Source organism: Ostrea edulis, chromosome 2 (assembly GCF_947568905.1).
Source record: "Ostrea edulis chromosome 2, xbOstEdul1.1, whole genome shotgun sequence".
NCBI classification, from domain to species: domain Eukaryota; kingdom Metazoa; phylum Mollusca; class Bivalvia; order Ostreida; family Ostreidae; genus Ostrea; species Ostrea edulis.
The window spans coordinates 58532894-58552893 of NC_079165.1; the positions used below are offsets into that span (position 1 = coordinate 58532894).

Genomic DNA, 20000 nt, shown 5'->3' on the forward strand with positions numbered 1-20000 from the left:
TTATGCTATTGGTTGTCGTCTGTTGTGCATTAACAATTGAACATTTTGAACTTTTGATAACTGCTATTCCAATTCTTTTCCAATTTGGTAAGAAGCATCATTGGCACAAGAGGGACATAAATTGTAAATTTCTGAACTCTTGCACCCCTGGGGCCTTAGGGGTGGGGCAAAAACTGCCACAAATTAACCAATTTTCAAAAATCCTTTTTTATAACTGCACATGTGTAAGAAAATCTAAATGCACAGTGATATACCGCAAGAAGGCCTGTACCAAAATTGTAAATTTCATAATCCTAAGGGTAGAGGTTCTGACCCCAGGGCGAGGCCAAACTTGGTACATAGCACTTGTGTGTAAAACATTTATATAACATCTTCTTTAGTGCTATTGATACTAAATTAAAATTAAATGGATATTTAGAAAGAGCAGGTAGTCCTTTAACAAAATTGTAATTCTGATGATCCCAGGAGTAGGGTTTTGGTATGAAGATGGGGCAAAAATGGTCATTTAGTAAATGTGTGAACAATAGATATTTTTAACTTCTTCATTACTACCAGTCCATTTCTTTACACAGTTGGTATGAAGCACCTTTTGGACAAGGGGTGGGAGCTAAATTGTAAATTTCAAAATTCTTGCACCCCTGGGGCCTTAGGGGTAAGGAAAAAATTGACCAATTTTCAAAATTTTTCTTTTCTACAACTGCACATGGGCCACATCGCTCACCTGAATCACCTTGGCACATATTTAAAGATTTTCCTTATATATTCGCATGTAAAACTTTGATCCCTATTGTGGCCCCAACCTACTCCCGGGGGGGGGGGGGGGGGGGGGGGGGGGGCTATGTTTTTACAAACTTGAATCTGCACTATGTCAGGAAGCTTTCAAGTGAATGTAAACTTTTCTGGCCCAAATAGTTCTTGAGAAAAAGGTTTTTTTCTATATATTTGCATGTAATCCCCCCCCCCCCTTGGGAGCATGATTTTACATGATAAGTAACAAACTTATAAATGCACTATGTCAGGAGGCTTCCATGTAAAATGTAAACTTTTCTGGCCCAGTGATTCTTCAGAAGAAGATTTTTAATGATTTTCCTTATATATTTGTATGTATTGTGGCCCCCTGGGGGCATGATTTTCACAAACTTGAATATGCACTTTGTCAGGAAGTTTTCATGTAAATGTAAACTTTTCTGGCACACTGGTTCTTGAGAAGAAGATTTTTAAAGACTTTCCCTATATATTTGTACGTAAAACTTTGATCCCCTATTGTGGCCCCACCCTATCCCCGGGGACCATTGTTTTAACAAACCTGAATCTGCACAATGTTAGGAACCTTTCATGTAAATATAATCTTTTCTGGTCCAGTGGCTCTTGAGCAAATTTTTTTAAAAGATTTTCCCTATAGTTATATTTGTAGGTAAAACTTTGATCCCCTATTGTGGCACCATTATCTGACACACTTGAACCTACTTTATACCATGAAGCTTTCAGGGAAATCTCCACTCTTATGGCTTAGCACGTGGTTCTTGAGAAGAAAACTTTTAAAGATCTTCCCTATATATTCACATGTAAAAATTTGATTCCCTATTATGGCCCCACCCTACCCCCGGGAGTCATTATTTAAAAAATCTCCACTATGTAAATTTCTGCTTTTCTGACCCAGTGGTTCTTGAGAAGAAGATTTTTGCATTTTTGTGATTATCTCCCCTTTGAAGGTGGCAAGGCCCTTCATTTGAATAAGCTTGAATCTCCTTCACCTAAGGATGATTTGTGCCAAGTTTGGTTGAAATTGGCTCATTAGTTCTGGAAAAGATGATTTTCCTAGATATTAGCATGTAAAACTTTGATCCTCTATTGTAACCCTATCCTACCTCCAGGGGTCATTATCTGAACAAACTTGAATCTACTTTATGCTAGGAAGCTTTCAGGTAAATCTACAGTCTTATGGCCCAGTGGTTCTTGAGAAGACTTTAAAAGATTTACCCTATATATTCGCATGTAAACATTTGATCCCCTATTGTGGCCCCACCCTACCCCAGAGGCCATGATTTTAACAAATTTGAATCTCCACTATGTCAAGAAGCTTTCAAGTAAATTTCAGCTTTTCTGGTCCAGTCGTTCTTAAAGAAGATTCTTAAATATCTAAATAACCCCACCATATTTGTGCATTTTTGTGATTATCTTCCTTTTGAAGGGACATGGTCCTTCATTTGAACATACTTGAATCCCTTCACCCAAGATTGACTTGTGCCAAGTTTGGTTGAAATTGGCCCTATGGTTCTGGAGAAGAAGTTGAAAAGTTTATGAAAAGTTTACAGACAGACACGCAGACAACGGGTAATCAGAAAAGCTCACTTGAGCTTTCAGCTCAGGTGAGCTAAACCTAAATGAATACTTAGGAAAAGCAGAAATGGATGTACTAAACTTGTGAATTTTGCAACCGATGGGTCCAAATTAGTCATATTGTGTGAATGTTACAAATATTATATCATGTAAATCCTTTCATCATTATAGGCACTATTGAGGGCATTTAAAAGAAAGTTGTGATCTTAAAACTTATATACATGTACTTTAAAAGTTTGTTGAATAGTAGCCTTCAAAACAGGATTTTTTCTAGATTTCATAGGCCTTGGGACTAATAATACTTATCAGCAATACTCAGGTGATCGATAAGGCCTGTGGGCCTCTTGTTCACAATCCTCTGCTAATTATTTCCTCTTGGATATAGGGGATATATATCTATATACAAGAATGTTGCAGTTCTCGATTACTAGAAGTACATAGATTTACTATACATATGTCTTTTGAGATATATGCATGTTTTAGAAACCAAATCTTATATTTAGAAATAGTAAAGCCCATTAAAACTCAGCAGAACAAAGAATCTAATAGCACAGGCATGACAATACATTGTTGACTCTATTATGTATATGAAGCTTAGGACCACAATGACAAGTACACCCACCCCCCCCCCCCCCCAAAAAAAACTTCCACTGTAAGGAGAGTAACTCTATAACTGTGAGTCATTCTTTAAAATGATTAGCAATGACTTTTAACACTATCACATGTTTTCAGGTAAGAGGGGTTTTTGTTGATTTTTTATTTTACCTTCTGAGCCGCCACAAACAGCTTGTGGATCATGTTCCCTACTGGTCCTGTTGGTCCACCATTAATAGGGACCTCAGTATGGTGGAGGAGGTCACTGATGAATTTCCCCACATCTTCTTTTCCACTCGAGCTCTCCTCGAGAGAATTGGGAAATTTAGCCTTCAGGGATGTTGCCCTTGCTATCAAAGTTTCTGCTAGGGTCATCAGCTTGACTAAATCCTATCATAATTAATAGCATGGTAAAGTAATGATACTACAAAAAATATTTTTAGACCTTTATCCACAACAAACATGTACAATTAAATATTCACTAAAATTTTGTAGATCATAAATACCTCATATCTCCTGACCTCTTGGTGAGGAGTCCTAGTAACCATAGAGGCTTTTGACACCAAGTGTTCTATCATATCTTTCAGTTTTGGAATATCCGAGTCCTCTGTATATCGGAAGATCATTTTAATTTAACAATACATACATGCATACTTCATGTCCAGAATTAAATGTAAATTCAAATTAAATGTGCACTGAATAAGACATATGTTGTAGGATTCATAAACACATACAAGTATAATATACATGAATTTCATCTAAACAGTCAAACTACATGTTTACTCCATAGAAAAAAGGATCCTGATTTTAAAAGATTTTGGTGTAGTAGAAGAATTTCAAAAGAAGAAATAATTGTTTATTCCAGTACCACTGATATTTACAGATGAGAAATGTCATGTATGTGGACATGATTTCACGTACATGTATTTTTGTGAGGGCACATGTGATGTAACTCACCATTATCAATGATTTTGAAAATAGATGAATGTAGCAACATAGGTAGGAAGTGAACCACCACATCTGCTGGCTTCATGGCAGACAGGAAATGCAGTACCTACAGGGATGTTAAAGGTAAAAAAGTGGTGCATGCTGGGTCAACAAATTCACTAGTACATCCTTTATTTTGTTACTCTTTCTAAAACAAGTCTTATTCCTGTGTTTTTCCATTCACTTCAAAAGCAACTTTATACAGATATACATTTAATCACAGAGAGTCTTTATCAAGTTCTAACCTTTTCAGCTTCCTTAGTGTCATCAAACAGCCTCTTCTGTCTCCTTGCTGGCACTGGTTTGGCACTCTGCCAGGCCTCACTCCAGATGTTACCAGGGATTTGCATCCTTGTGCTCAGATGACCTACCCAATGAACAAAATACATATGTATATACAAGTGATAATACATCTACATGTATGTCTCACACAAAACAATTCCTCAGCAAAATGCATAACTTTACTTAATCATTATAGACTTTTCAGTTATTCTTTAGGTATCTGTATATTCACACACAAAAATTTCACTGCATGCACCATCCATACAAGTTCAGTCAATGTTGGACAAAGTAGGAAGCATTAATTAACAAATCCATGATTCATTTAAGTTAGATCAATGCAAGGTTTTTAAGTACACAAACTTAGGATTAGGAATGGACAAGCTGTAAACACTTTTACAACTTCTACAGAAACTATTATACATGTACTTCTATTTAGAATAAGCACACATAATCTAAGAATTGAAAGTGGAAGATATGAAAAATTACAAAAATGAAAGCACAGAAAACCATCCTTGAAAGAATTTGTAGAATGTGCAACATTAATTGTGTGAAAGATGAGATCCATTCATTGATTGAATGTCCCTTATATAAAGGTGATAGACATACATTTTTTGAGGATATTACTAAATATGGTAAAAATTTCTATAGTTTAACACATGAAGAAAAATTTCTGTGGATTATGTCCAATGAGAATGATATGTTGCTTTAATATCAAGCAATTTTTAAATCAATATTTTTAAAACAAGAAATAGTGCATTATATAACCCCAGGGCTCGAAATTAGCGAGAAATACTCGCAAAATGCGAGTAGATTTGAAAAAAAGCGAGTAAAAATAGTGGACACTTGAAAATCTTAGCGATTGGTGATTTACAAACCATGATCGTATTGTATCCGTTTTATACGGTGATGCGCTATTCGCTTTTCTTAAACTTGCATTCAGAATCATACAAACACTTACATGAACGACCGATTTCAATAACCGTTTCTATCCGGATTTTTCTTTTATGTTTTTTTAAGAAACTCGGAGTCAAACAAATGCTTTTGAGGTCGGACATCGCATTATGATGAAAAATATAGACACGTGCCACGAGTCCTGTTCACTTATAGGGGTGATTAAATTGAATTCCAAGTATGAGGTTTTTGTTATTCATTTATCTTTTTAAAAAAATCGGAGTATATATTTAACCAAGTCTTCCGGTAGTCATTTTTATCAGAATGACCTACATGGTATCTACATTAATTTATTGTCATATTGTCTTATTGATGTCGGGTTGTAGTGATGACACGAGTGCACTGCTCGGCGCGTAGACGATTATCAAAAAAGTCCATGGGACTCATGATCGTGCTGCTTATAAACCATGAGTCCGGGATTCGCTTTGAAAAATCACTAGTGACACCCCTGATGTGGCAGGAAATTGGAAGACATTGGATCTAGACCTGCAGTAAACAGGGTGTGGATTAGAGGTGCGATGGTCGAGAAACCTAAACATTGCACCATATGACTTACGTAACTTAGTGTCTTGTTCAAATGATGCCTACATGTTGACCCACTAGGATCAATGATGGGGAAAATCATTGATTAAAACAAAAAACTATGAAAAAAGAGCACTGCTTCATTATTTTTATTTTAGCTTGTAGGTTTTCATTTTAGCCTGTGGATTTTTTACCCACAGGTTAAAATTAGCCTGTGGTAGAAAAAGTTAATTTCGACCCCTGTAACCTTAAAAAGAATCAAACAAATGTATTAAAAAGAGTAATGATGTTAATACTCTAGTACAAGTGTACATGATACAGGTTATTTTTGTACATATATCAATCCCATGTATTTACCATACACAGATAATCCCCAACACCTATAATCTTCTCTAATCCCCAACACCTATAATCTTCTCTAATCCCCAACACCTATAATCTTCTCTAGTCAGTTTCTTTTTCTCTTTTTTTTTATGTCAAAATGTTACTACTATCAATTTTGACTTTCTTCCTTTGTATGTTGCTCTTTATTGTATACCCTCAATGGCCCCAAACAGGTTTCAATAAATCTATTCTATTCTATAGAAAATGCAAGACACATGCAGCATCTGTAGCATAGCTATAAATCTACATCCTATATACAATGTCAGTAAATTGACAATGCAAAGGTGATCAATAAAAAGCAACAAAAAGGACCTCCCCAATAATTTAAATCCAGTCACTGTGACTCAGTTTTTTAAAGTGAGCTGGCTTTCTATGGAAATTCTGATAAGGGAATGCTGTCACATATTTTATGGTGAGCAAGAGAACTGTTCTCTTCACAGAAGCTTTGAATGCTTTGTTTGCTTCTTTTTTCTGCATCTCACCTTTAGGATTTTCCTTTGTTGAGTCTTCATCCTCCACCCAGTCTCTTGGTGAATACCACCTGACAAAGTCTTCAACAACACAGCCTGGATTGGCTGCTTTAAATGACTCCATGTCTGACACAAGACATGCACTCTGCATCCTTGCCCTCAGCTGGGCTCCCTCTGATGAAGTACCTAGCCTATATAATTAAAACATATAGTACCATTAATTGACAGAGTAGTTACATAATATCCAACATCTATTTACAGAGTGCATTACAGAAACTTACTGTGTTTCCCAGTTATCAAAATATGAGTGTCACTAATTAGTTAAACAGAAAATCATCCATGTTAATCAATTTTTTCATACATTTACTATATCTACTTGTATTGTGTAAACCTTGTTTTGTCAGTTGTACCTGGCTAGAACCTCTGCATGCTCCTCCAGCATGTCTTCTGTCATGGGAGAGGGATCCTGTGTGATAGGAATATACAGCGGTTCCTCTGAGTTTAGAAGTTTGAGATCCCCCGACTTTGCCAGCCGCCCCTCTGGTTTGTTTGTGGCAGTGTCCACATAAGAGGAGGAGCTTGTCATAGACATTTCCAAAGAGACCATATCTCCATCTGCTGCTGATTTATCCTGAAATATTTGATCTTTGGCAATGTATTTGAAGAATAATAAAATTTTGTACAAACATGTAATCACATAAGCTAATTACAACACATCCACATTTACCTACATTCCTTACACTTACATTAAATTTCATTTTTTAAATACATTTGAGGGTATGAACTGCAATGCTTTATGCCCACATGCTGATGACCATCACGAAAAGGATGCCGGCGTGAGGCATTGCTGTTCATGCCTTCATGTATTTTAAAAATCTTATATTTACATTCTATTTTTATTACAGTCAGAATTCCCAGTGGTTAAAACAGTCATACTATATTTATTAAGATTCATACACACATCATTCACATTCATGAGGAAATGACTACTATCATTTCAATTGGTAAAAGGCAAAACATTAGAAATGTATATATATATATATATATATATATATATAAAGCACCAATATGATGATCAACGATACAAACAATTCATTATGTCCTAGTAGGGACGAGCTATCCCTTCCTCAGGACAAACAAAAAAGTTTATATAGATATTTCAATACATGTACATGCACCGATGTGTATGTATCTCACATTTTAGTCATTGTCTCCACTTATCGTAAGTACTAAGATGAACTATTCCTATTCTCTACCTTTGCTGTCATTGTCTCCATTTATCGTAAGTACTAAGATGAACTATTCCTAAACATTCTCTACCTTTGCCTTTAGTCATTGTCTCCACTTATCGTAAGTACTAAGATGAACTATTCCTAAACATTCCCTACCTTTGCCATTACAGTCTCTACTTCCATCTCTGTACATCCATCCTCACTGTCTTCCCCCTCATCTCCACACTCAAAAAACTCATCGTCACTAGAACTGTCCAAATGTGGTCTTTTGGCTGGGATATCCTCCTTTTCTTTCTCATCATCTCGTTTTGAATGCTGTTTAGATTCATATCTACTCTCTTCTGATTCATTAGCACCACATATTTCAGAGTCTGAGGTAGATAAGTGACTAGACATTACATCATCAGGACTTCCAGAATCTGTCATATCATCTGCACTCTGTCCCGTGTAACCTTTGAACAACTGTTCTCTCTTTATCTTCCTTTCTATACAACAATTCAGCATCTGTAATGTAACAGTTTTTAATTCATAGCAAATAAAAATTCTATTAGAAAACACTTTTATCATTTATATATGTACATGTCCTCACCTGTAACTTTTGATAGAGAAGACAAGTTCCCAAGTTTGGTGACCCTGGACTAATTCTGCAATGCAAAATTAAGAAATATAGATAAACCTGCAAAATTTCATATCTAACATCAAATTGAAGACTTTTGATTGGGTAAACAAACTGACCCACTGATTGGGTACTTGTTCTCCCACCGGTATCTCATCTCTAGGACAAACTCTTGCCATAACTGGGCAACACCCCGAATTCCTCCATGATGCATGTTTACCATCACCAATGCAATGACTAAATTATGCAGAAGACTACCATCAGGGGCAGACTTCAGCTGCTTTGACAAATTCTACAAAAGAAAAAAAATGGTCGCAATAATGAGGAGAAAAGAAAACAAAATACGCATCTATATGCAACAGATTTGTAACCTTTTTGAATTTTCTTACCTCTCTGATGTGGGAATATTTACTGTTTGGTTTGTTACTTTCATTTTCACTTTCACTTTTGTCATCTTTCTCCCAATTTGGTTTTGCATCAGGAAATAAGAACTGTAAATGAAACATCTTCTGTAAAACTGGGTTTCATCATATAATGTTCATGCCAATTATGTCATTGTATCTTAAAAATAGTAAGAGAATTTATCACTAAGGCCAGCACTCACATCTAGCAGTGCTGTGAGAGTGTCCCCATTAATTGGTGCCTGTCCAGGTTTGATGGCCAGTCTGCTGCTAGCACTATGGACCACATTACTAAGAGAAGGAATGTTGTACATTTTGGCCACTTTCGGTTCTGTCAGTTTCTGTAGAGCCTGACTAATATCAGCTGTCTGATCTACAAAATCAACTGGTGCTGACGACATACTTATGTTAATATTGAAAGCAATGAACACATCAATTAATAATCAGAGGATATTTTTGATGATGAATTAAGATACATTCTTTACAAAATGCTTGATGATCTAGCTCAGATTATTACCATCTTCCTCTTTAGATAAGACATTCCACAACAGATCCTCCACTGTCTCTTTTCTGTGCGCAATTTTCAGAAACTCACTCAAGTATTTACCTAAAAATATCAAAGTATCCATACAATTAAAGCACTACCCTGAATGATAAGGCCAATGACAAAAATTGTTAAGTTTCCGCTAACGTTCCAGAAAAAAATAGGGTAAGTAGGAAATAAATTTTATTTTTTTTTTTGTAAATTTTATTTTTTCAAAGTATGCAAAAACATTGTAAACTCTAACAAGTTAAATGTTCTATTGAATTTTATACTTTCAAAATATAATTTTCCTTAAATTGCATTGCAAGTAAACTTTCAATCATAACATTTCACCTGTTGTTGGCTAAGGATTATTTCTAGATGTTTTATAAGAAACAATATTTTTCAATGAAACATATCTAGCATAAAACACAAAAATTAACTCCTTTATGCCAATATGCTATACAAGTACCAGATATATTGTTTCTACATTTAGATTGGTTGTCATAGGAATACTACTATTGGATATGTTTGACAGGAAAATAATGTGATGGTTTTGATTGATTGAGGTTTTACGCCGTTTTCGCAATATTTCAGCCATTTTGTGGCGGGATGGTTTTCATTAACATATTTTAAGTTTATTAATACATTTCTGAATGTATTTTCACAATCTAAATGGAACAAGGGTAGGAAGACAGTCTGGGCAGATCCCACTTATCCTAATGGGATCCAACTCTCTTCCAGCTAAAACTTTTTAGCGGACATAAATTTTTATTTAAAAAAAAGTCTGCACATCGTTTTTTCCTCTCAGCTCTCACCAGCCATCAACAACTCGGATGCATTCACTGCTTTATTTGCAGCCTTTTTCATAGTGTTTTCAGTTAGAACTGCAGCAGAAACCATGGATGTGCATACAAATTTGACAGATTGGATATTCAAGTCTGTCACTCTGCATCATGACCTCCATATAAAACTAGGGTCGAGTTCCCGTATATATACAGTAATGCCCGCTAAAGCGATAGCATAAGACAGTGCATGGCTATAAATAGCCACCATCTAAAACCCCCATAGGAGTTAGCAATTTTAACAAAGTCTTCTATGGAAACATGACACTTGGCAAAGTCTCTCGACCGTCTGTTAACTTCAATTGTTAAATCACCGTTGCGTGAGGCACGCATGGAGGTACTAGGTCAACCATCATGCTATGCTGTTAGTTACAAATATTATCAATATTGTTTAAACGCTTGACACAATACCATGCAATTTTGTACATTGTTAAAGCGTTTGAAAGACCATCTCAATGTCTAACTAAAAAGAAAACCAAGAACCGGGAATATATTTTTTCTGAAAAATGACGATATCTAATTTTAAATATCAAAAAAAAATTCTAGGGTCGGGGCTATAATTTAGGGTCAGTTGGGCTATAATTTAGGGTCGGTCGGGTTAGCGGAAACACAACACATTTTATCAGTGGCCTAAAGAAAACTTTAACGTTAGTATCAAATGCTAAGTACTGTATCTATTAGGCAATTGACTGAAGATGGCCACTGGTGTTGGCTTGTTTTTCATACTGCTTACTGAACAATGATAATGAGCCTGTTAAATGCCTAAGGTATTTTAAAACATTGGAAAATCCAGGCCTGTTCAGCAGCTGACATGCTAACCTACTGAGCTAGGCATTTAACTTGAAAAGGAATAGACAAATATTGCTGATATCAATTTTCATCCATATTTTAAAAGGAAGTCAGCAATTACAACCTCCTTAATTACATGTTTCATCATTTCATGGTCAGAGTAGTTTATTGTGAGCTATTTATAATCCTTCAGATAAAAAAGCTTTGACTTACCAAGTAGACAGTTTGGATCTTCTGTCATGATAATGCGGGCTGCCCACTGTGGTGCTTGCATTGGGTCAAGGTCACTGTAATATACAAACAAAAAAATAACAACCGTGTGCAATAAAGCTGTGTTTTGCTTTGCTTATGCCATTTACCCAAGTATAACACTGGATAATAGAGCAAAATACCTACTGGTGTTCCAACATTTGAAATAATTCATATCAAAAGCATAATTAAAATTGCAGAAAAGTGCAATGCAGAGGAAATGGGTACCATTAATAAAACTTAAAACGGGAAAAAAGGAAATACCTGTAACTTTGGTTTTCAACAATCATATCCTCTGATAAACTAGGCCAAGTGCATGCAAGTTGCATTTCACTGAAATTTAATTGATATACATTTACTACAACATATATACAATACATCATGGTAAAATTTCATCTATAATCTTACTAAATATATATCTGACATTTGTATATCAGGTAAATTTATCTCTGATGCAATAGACTTACCTCACAGGATCTTCACAAGCTCCAAATGGTAGATTCCCAAAATCTGAACAACCAACTTCATCTTCCATGAGAGATGAAAAATCTTCAAATAAATATTACTCATGTCATAAACATCATGATATTATGTACATGTTTTAATGTCAGTTTGTTTCAGCAAGGTATTCCAAATTTTTTTTTAGTTTTGCACTAATTTATTTTTGTGACTTTGGATCAATTTGCTATTGATTTATTTTTGCAGCTCAATATTTTGTGAATCAACTTTGTTGCTAGAAAAATGATATCAAGTAAATTGTATGAATTCAGTTTTACAAATAATATGACAATTTTTCCTGATAACTAACAGTTTGGTCCATAAAATGGTGAAGATTGATACATCTTTCAGTGGTAAATTTTGGAGTTGTAGACCTCAACAACAAAAAAACCCCAACAAATTCCTCTTTCAGTCTGAGAGGGTTTAAGCGAGGCCAGTTTAATATTAGCTAGCAGTAAAGATCCACTTGATCATTGTTTAAGAAATTTCATATACACATTATACAACCATGGAAGAAAATTTACTAAGACTTTGTAATTTGTTACAACTAATCTTCTTTTAACAAGATTGAGGCTTATGGGCCTTAACAGTCACCTGAGCAACATGCACTGACTCTTTTTACTATAAAACAGCTCATTTATGACAATGTCAACATGATTTTCTGTAAACAGGCATGCAAGAGTAAAGAATTTTCTAGCTACCCATTAATACTCGTTAAACCCCTTGGATTATCCATTAATCCAGTGACTCATTACAATAAAAAAAAACCAAGAGGCCACATCACTCACTTGAGTCACCTGTGCCCATATTTAAAGATTTTCCCTATATATTCGCATGTAAAACTTTGATGATCTCTATTGTGGCCCCAACCTACCCCCAGGGGCCATGATTTTTACAAACTTGAATCTGCACTATGTCAGGAAGCTTTCATGTAAATGTAAACTTCTTTGGCCTAATGGTTCTGAGAAGATTTTTAAAGATTTTGTCTATATATTTGTATGAAAAACTTTGATCCCCTATTGTGGCCTCATCCTACCCCTGGAGGCTATGATTTAAAAAAAAAAACATGAATCTGCACTATGTCATGAACCTTTCATGTAAATTTCTACTTTCCTGGCCCAGTGGTTCTTGAGAAGAAGATTTTCAAATGACATTATCCTATTTTTAAATTTTTGTGATTATCTCCCTTTTGAAGGGGACATGGCCCTTTATTTGAACAAACTTGAAAGCCCTTTACTCAAGGATGCTTTTTGCCAAGTTTGGTTGAAATTGGCACAGTGGTTCTGGAGAAGAAGTTGAAAATGTAAAAAGTTTACAGATGAACAAAGGCATGGACGAACGGACAGACAGACAGATGATGGACAACAGTTTAAAATCCTTTCTAATTCCAATAATCAATTATCACATTCCAAATACAAAAGTCGATCTAAAAGAAAAAAAAATTATGACTGCTGTGGTTTTGAAATTTAGGTATTATTGTTCAAAACATCAGTAGTATCACAGTAACACAATAAATGGGAATTTTAAGAGAATTTGGCCTAAACTTTCATTGAGATGTGGTATGTTTTCATACACATTTCCTCGATTATCATTTATTTAAACTGATTATGTAATCAATAATCAACCAGTTTACTAGTTTTGATTACAAACCAATTATCATTTAAACCAATGGCCTATCATTAGCATTTTCACTATATGATACAGTAAAACACCCAAATAGTGAAGGCTGGGGACGAACAATTTTGATTCGTTATCAACATACGGTACATGTAATTCATTAAACCTAATAAGTTTATAGTATGTTTTAAAATTACGTAAGCGTGAATTCAGTATAACTTGTTCACAATAATCAAGTTTTACCGTTTTAACCATAAGGCCTGCATTGACACCATTTCATATGTTAAGTAGAGCCTTGCTTTTCAGTTATATAACCAGAGCCACTGACCCAAGCCATAAATGTCACAATTCTGATAGAGTCTTCCCTTAGCATTTTACCTATAGAATTAGTTTGTATGTTTAACATCCTAAAATTTATGCATTGCCACTGTATTATCTATATACAGCTCTGTCCAAGCTGAACTCCTGAACCAAGGAGCCATAAATTTCTCAATTCTGGTAGACTAGAGGCAGCCATGCTCTGCTCTTTATTACTATGCACTCAGTGCGCTTGTTTCTACTTCTACCAGTAAGCAGCCACCATAAAAAATGATGACTATTATGCCACTGTTGGGTGTGCACATGTTAAAACAAATATTTTGGTGGAGGTCTATTTATAGGTGAGTTTAAAAGCTAACGAAACCAGTGGCTTATTGACGAAGACGAGCCTTGAAGTGTTAAAGGCTCGGAGCCATCACAGTAGAGGTGAGTAAGGCATTCCACTCTTTGATGGTACATGAGTAGAATTTTGTTGTCTAGGAGCTGAGAAAACAATACAACCCATAAACTCCTGCTCTAGATTCAGAACCCATGAACCAGGAGGCATGAATTCCACACCCTTGATAAAGGCCTCCTTGCTCAGTATGACTAAGCCCCTACTTTGAAGAAGAAGAATTATTTAGGTTCTGTGCCTATCTCTCAGTCCACATAGGACCAAGGACCATAAAATTCACAAATTTGTTCTCTTTACCAAAGAGATCTTGTAAATGTTGGTCCAATGATATCTATATAATATTAAATGTTCGTGTACAACAACAGACTAAAAAAAGAGATCTAATATGTCACCTTAATGACTCTGTGACTTAATAAGGATACAAGTTTTGAGAATAATTGGCTGTCATTCCAGTTGCCTTTATTACTAAAAAATAATAATCAACATTTCCATTACGGGTAATTCAAATCCATGATGAATATCAAAACAGGAAAATTACAAAACCCTTCACCTCTGCTGTCACCAAACATTTTATACTTTTTCATGAACCAAAAATCAAAAAGAATTTTTTAACTCAGATTCTTGATGACTTTTGGTTTTCCTCAACTTGTTAGAAGCTTTACTGACAAGTTAATGGTCTTCAAATAGGGGATGGGGACCACTCAACTTCACACTTTTGAAATAGCAACACACAAAAATCCGTAAGGCCATGCACTCTTACCTTTGCGAATAAAAGAAACTAAAAGTAAAGACAATTTTTGGATCTTAAAAATTGTATAAATCAACAGATATCAAACTTATTTACACTATCACTTCTATCATATTCACACTTTATTTCATAAGATTCTACTGTTGTATGGGGTAGTTAAGATTCAGGGAAACATTGTAGTAAAGTCTAACTATGATAGAGCCCACAAAGCAGTTTTTATAATTCTGGAATTATGTATGGATAACACACCTGGTGGTTCCTGAGGCCAGGCAGTATTGTGCCACTCTGTTAGTATGTATGTAAATCTCACTGCTACCATCACAGTAGGTCTCGGCATTATTTGTGTTGCCTGAAATACACCAACAGATAAATATAATGTGCAATCATCACAGTGTTTGTCGGTTCGAATGAGAAGAGGTTCCTGTGCATCAGAATGGGAATGAGATATTTTATTTCATAAAAGAAACAAAGAACTTTGATGAAGTTATGATAAGAATAATCAAAGCAAAGCTGAACCACATAAACGCTACTTTTACTGTCCCAGGACTCGGCACCTGCTGCAAAAACTACAACCCAGTCACTCTGGTGGAAAATACATCAGACTCCAAATCATAAATTATCATATCATCTACAGAGATTAAAGCTACATACAAATGTACCAGCTACAAAAAACTATAACTCTCCAGAAAACAAGGTCATATGCAGTATCTGCATCATGAATGGTTGTATGTAACCAATAGCCATAGAGGTACCACCAATGCATGCTTGAATCACATAACGATTACAATTACTACAGAAAGGACAAGCAAAAAAATAATAATGGGTCTGTCATCCCGAAAATATAGGACTTATGCAGCATCTGAATCATGAATATTGAGTGTATCCATAGCTGCATCATTAAAATTTGTATAGTGTAGGTTTAATAGTTTCTAAAAGTGGACCATTCGAAAATCTTAAACCTGATGCAAAAACTATATAACTTGGTCGCAAAATATCATGAAATAACTGCACAAGCCCAAAGATCCATCATTCATAAAATCTAAATCATGTCCTATTTAACCCTTTCTTGGAAACAAATCATTTGCTGTCCATGGACACCGCTGACACCGGAGATATCATAATAACTATCCAGGGACATTGGTCCCAGCAACCTGATAAAAGTATGTGCTTAAGAAATACCATTTTAGCCTTGAAGACATCCAGGAGTCCTGAAAGATGGTTATACTGAGGAGGGGCTGTCTTCAAGTGAATGACATCAAAGTCTATTGAGGACCCTGGCAGCACACACGCCCCACAAAACATCTTTCTCCAGTACTGCTGCACTTGTATGAACACTGGTAAAGGGCTGAAACAGAAATAAATCTACTGTAAACTGAGAAAGAGTGTCTCCAGAATGAAAACATCTCAACACAAAGGATACGTATGCAAAACTGCATGGTAGTCTTATCTCTAGCTGCAGAGGAACACCTCCCTTCTGATTACCTTCCAGTGTTGTTTAATGCAATGGATACCGAGCTCAGTAGAATTTTAGCTCTACTTTCACTATCTATGGCTGCAGAAGTTTGAGATGGTGTTATGACAAGAAACTCCTGCAAGCCATACCTGTAGAGAAAACAGATTAATCATGGTATGCTCGATCTAATTTACAGTTGAACTGTTCAATCTACACATTTTTTTTTCACATGAGTGGAACGAGACTTACCATCTAGAAAGACAGTGGGATTTTGATGGGAAGTCATTATCTAGACTCATCATGTCAGCCATAACTGTAGGCAAAGTATCTGGAAAATCAGTATATAAGAAAATCAATTACCAGTAGATCCACTTATTAGAATATTAATTATCAGTATATATAAATGTAAGAATATCAATTATTGGTATTTAAGAATATCAATTATCATTAGAAAAGAGAATTTATAATCTTTATATCATCTTTTTTTTATTTTAGTTAAAGAATGAAAGTAATTTCTACTCAATTTAAATGATAGAATGCAAGTTAGGGCAGTTTACACATCATAAACCATAAAGCGGTTTTTAAAAGAGTCCCAACTTACTTATATGTATTTGATGAATAATCATAAAGATAAACCACATTTTATGTGGTGCAATATTGCCATAACAACAAGAGTTGTCAGAGCATGCATGTAACATAGCTCACCAGGAAGCATGCCTCAACTTACCCATTCCCCTTGGTTCAAAAGATATTGATTAAAGTTTTGAAAAGTAGGTCAAAGGTCATTAGGTCAAAAGTTTTGGTCTGGTCATGAGGAAAATATTTGTGAAATATTAAAGCCCTATCCCCCTTGCATCAAGAGATATAGCCAAGATTAAAGTTTTTGAAGAGTAGGTCAAAGCCCAAGGTAAAGGTTTAAAGTCTTGGTACCAAATGTAACACTGGGGTTATGACAATAGTTCTCCATACATTCATCTTGTAGAACTAACATAATAGAAACAGAGAAGCCAAACATATTGCAATGCCATTTCTAGGACATCATATGACACAAATTAACATTAACTCAGTTTATACGATATCAAAATATGTTAGTAAAGTTTACATTAAATAAATCAAAATTGCATTCCCCAGTGAAATTATATTATTCACAGAAATTGTGAGCAAAATTTGCAAAAGCTTTTGACATTGCCGAACATCTGTCGCCAGTAAAAATTAGAGAAATTATTCACATAAAAGAATGTTTCATTTAAGGAGGTACTCTATAGCATCATAATGGCTGACTTCCTTTTAAACCAAGAATGAAAATATAAATATCAGTAATATTTGTCTTTTCCTTTTGGATTTCATTGCCTAGTTGAGTAGCTCAGTGGGTGAGCATGCCAACTGCTGAATTTCACATAGCAGGTTCAAATCTGGCAGGGCTTTTTAATTTATTCCAGATTACTTTTTACTTAACCTTTTTGACTAAATAAAGTAAATTTAAAAGTTTTCAATTTCAAAATATTGTTGTAAATATCCTCATTTTTCATCCACATCAAATTTCTCTGGTGTAGCATTCTTCCTTAACTCTATATCAATGACAGAGGTCACTTTAGTATTATGTAATTTGATTTATACCTAGAACACTTGTAAAGTACCCAAGTTTTCAACATCTGAACAGGGTATGACACAATGCCTTAAAAAACTTGTTCCATAATTTTAAAACTTGCATAATTTTATGAAAAATATTCTTCATACTATAGTTAAAAAGGATACTAAATACAATAAAAATTGTTGTGAGCATATTTACAGAGATATTGCGAGTTGAAATTCAAATACAGCAATAATGCATATTTCGATCGGAGATTTACGCACCATATTACTGTGACATCATATGCGACAATTGTTAATATGTTACCGGTAACCTAAACATCAAATATACACAAAGTCAAATACCCTCTGAGCTTTCTTTTTCTTCAGACTCATCATCTGGACTTGGTCTCTGCTCCTCTCCTGTTTTCTGAATGTCATTTCGCTCCAAATATTTGTATGTTACCAAAAATACAAAGTCTGCAAAGTTGATGGTCTCTGTTTTCTCACACCATTTTCCTGTACTAAGACTGCCCTGTCAAAGTAGAAGAATGCATTAGCATCTACAAGCTGAGTGAGAGGTCAGTAAATCAAATAACATATTTTCCATTTTTATATCAAATTCTCTATGAAATTGGATACAGTAAGTTTACACAATAAATATATAGGACAACTGCAGGAACTTGATCTGAAGAGTCAGATCATTTCAAGTCAACATTAGATGAAATGAGGTACAAAGTGTTGTGTTTAATCTGATGATCCGCACTCATTAACGAGACATTATCCAACTCTTCAGATTAAGTTACTGTAGTAATGATAAATATATCATATTCTCCATTATGTATTTCTAAATACATCTATATGACAATGAATGTATTCCTAATTAGCTAAAAGACAAACATAGAGTGAAACTATTTTTTGTGCAGTTTAGTCTGTGACGCTGTCAATCACTTTCCTCAAAAATGTGTGTTGTAACATCATCAGTTTGAGAGAGACATGACCTAGATTCAGTGTGGTGATCCAGAAAGTCGGATCATGCTGTGAATTTAACAGTATCAAAACATTACCACAGATTTTCAACTGTCAGTGCCTGACATCAGGAATCAACATAACTGACTATGTAGCACTCTCTTAAACTATGACCCCAGTCCCCTGTACTGTATACAACTTTAAATTTGCACTTGGTTGCATTCATTGTTTCTTATCTACATCCGTTTTTATGTCCATTCTACACAAATATCATAGCTAGGTTTATAAGTTTAAAGTGGTGATTCAAGTCAAAAGTGCTTCTATGGACAGGACAGTGCCATGGAAAAAAATGGTTAGTTGTCAATGAATTTTTTTTTTCCATACATACCCCGGTAGTAAAATCTTACTAGAAGAGACCCTCAATTCAAATATGCCAAAATCATGTGGGATAACTTGTCCTTGTAGGAAGCTAAGAGCATGGAAGAGTTACCTCCCTTGAAAATCACTGAAAGTTGATTAACATTCACCATGATCCCATTCAAATTTCCATCTGAATTGAAACAGACGGTAGAGGATAGCCTTTCAGTACCTTTTCAGTACTTTTTCAGATATTGTGGATTAGATAAAAAAAAACAAGAGGCCCAGGTGCCACATCGCTCACCTGAGTCACCTTGGCCCATATCTGAAGACTTTCCATATATATTTGCATGTAAAACCTTGGTCCCTATTATGGCCCAAACTACCCTTTGCAAACTTGAATCTACACTATGTCAGAAAGCTTTCATGTAAATGTCAACTTCTTTGGCCCAATGGTTCTTGAGAAGAAGATTTTTAAAGATTTTTCCTATATTTGTATGTAAAACTTTGAACCCCCCCCCCCCACTTGTGGCCCCATCCTACCCCCCGGGGGCCATGATTTGAACAAACTTGAATCTGCACTATGTCAGAAAGTTTTCTTGTAAATATCAGCTTTTCTGACTCAGTGGTTATTGAGAAAAAGATTTTAACTATATATTTGTATGTAAAACTTTGATCCCCCTTGTGGCCCCATCCTACCCCCGGGGGCCATGATTTGAACAAACTTGAATCTGCACTATGTCAGAAAGTTTTCATGTAAAAATCAGCTTTTCTGGCTCAGTGGTTCTTGAGAAGAAGATTTTTCCTATATATTTGTATGTAAAACTTTGATCCCCTATTGTGGCCCCATCCAACCCCCGGCAGGGCCGTAAATTAACCTTCAATTTGGAGG

At 35.1% G+C, this 20000-nt stretch overlaps 1 protein-coding gene across 2 annotated transcripts in view; it reads right to left on the minus strand.

Moving 5' to 3' along the window:
* The window catches only part of LOC125680375 (rab3 GTPase-activating protein catalytic subunit-like), a 31528-nt gene that overhangs the window by 1034 nt on the left and 10494 nt on the right, over positions 1-20000 (minus strand). Inside the window, exons 4-24 of one of the 2 annotated variants that reach the window (XM_048919879.2) lie at positions 18149-18317; positions 16463-16541; positions 16243-16362; positions 15940-16105; positions 15010-15109; positions 14773-14790; positions 11653-11734; positions 11450-11518; positions 11150-11223; positions 9297-9386; positions 8983-9152; positions 8768-8869; positions 8498-8670; positions 8352-8406; positions 7919-8266; positions 6941-7161; positions 6543-6721; positions 4167-4288; positions 3892-3988; positions 3441-3541; positions 3106-3324 (exon numbers count right to left, since the gene is read on the minus strand). In XM_048919879.2, coding sequence (XP_048775836.1) covers positions 3106-3324; positions 3441-3541; positions 3892-3988; positions 4167-4288; positions 6543-6721; positions 6941-7161; positions 7919-8266; positions 8352-8406; positions 8498-8670; positions 8768-8869; positions 8983-9152; positions 9297-9386; positions 11150-11223; positions 11450-11518; positions 11653-11734; positions 14773-14790; positions 15010-15109; positions 15940-16105; positions 16243-16362; positions 16463-16541; positions 18149-18317 — 2754 coding nt within the window. The remainder of the gene's footprint in view (positions 1-3105; positions 3325-3440; positions 3542-3891; positions 3989-4166; positions 4289-6542; positions 6722-6940; positions 7162-7918; positions 8267-8351; positions 8407-8497; positions 8671-8767; positions 8870-8982; positions 9153-9296; positions 9387-11149; positions 11224-11449; positions 11519-11652; positions 11735-14772; positions 14791-15009; positions 15110-15939; positions 16106-16242; positions 16363-16462; positions 16542-18148; positions 18318-20000) is intronic. The other variant, XM_048919880.2, reaches the window with a different exon arrangement.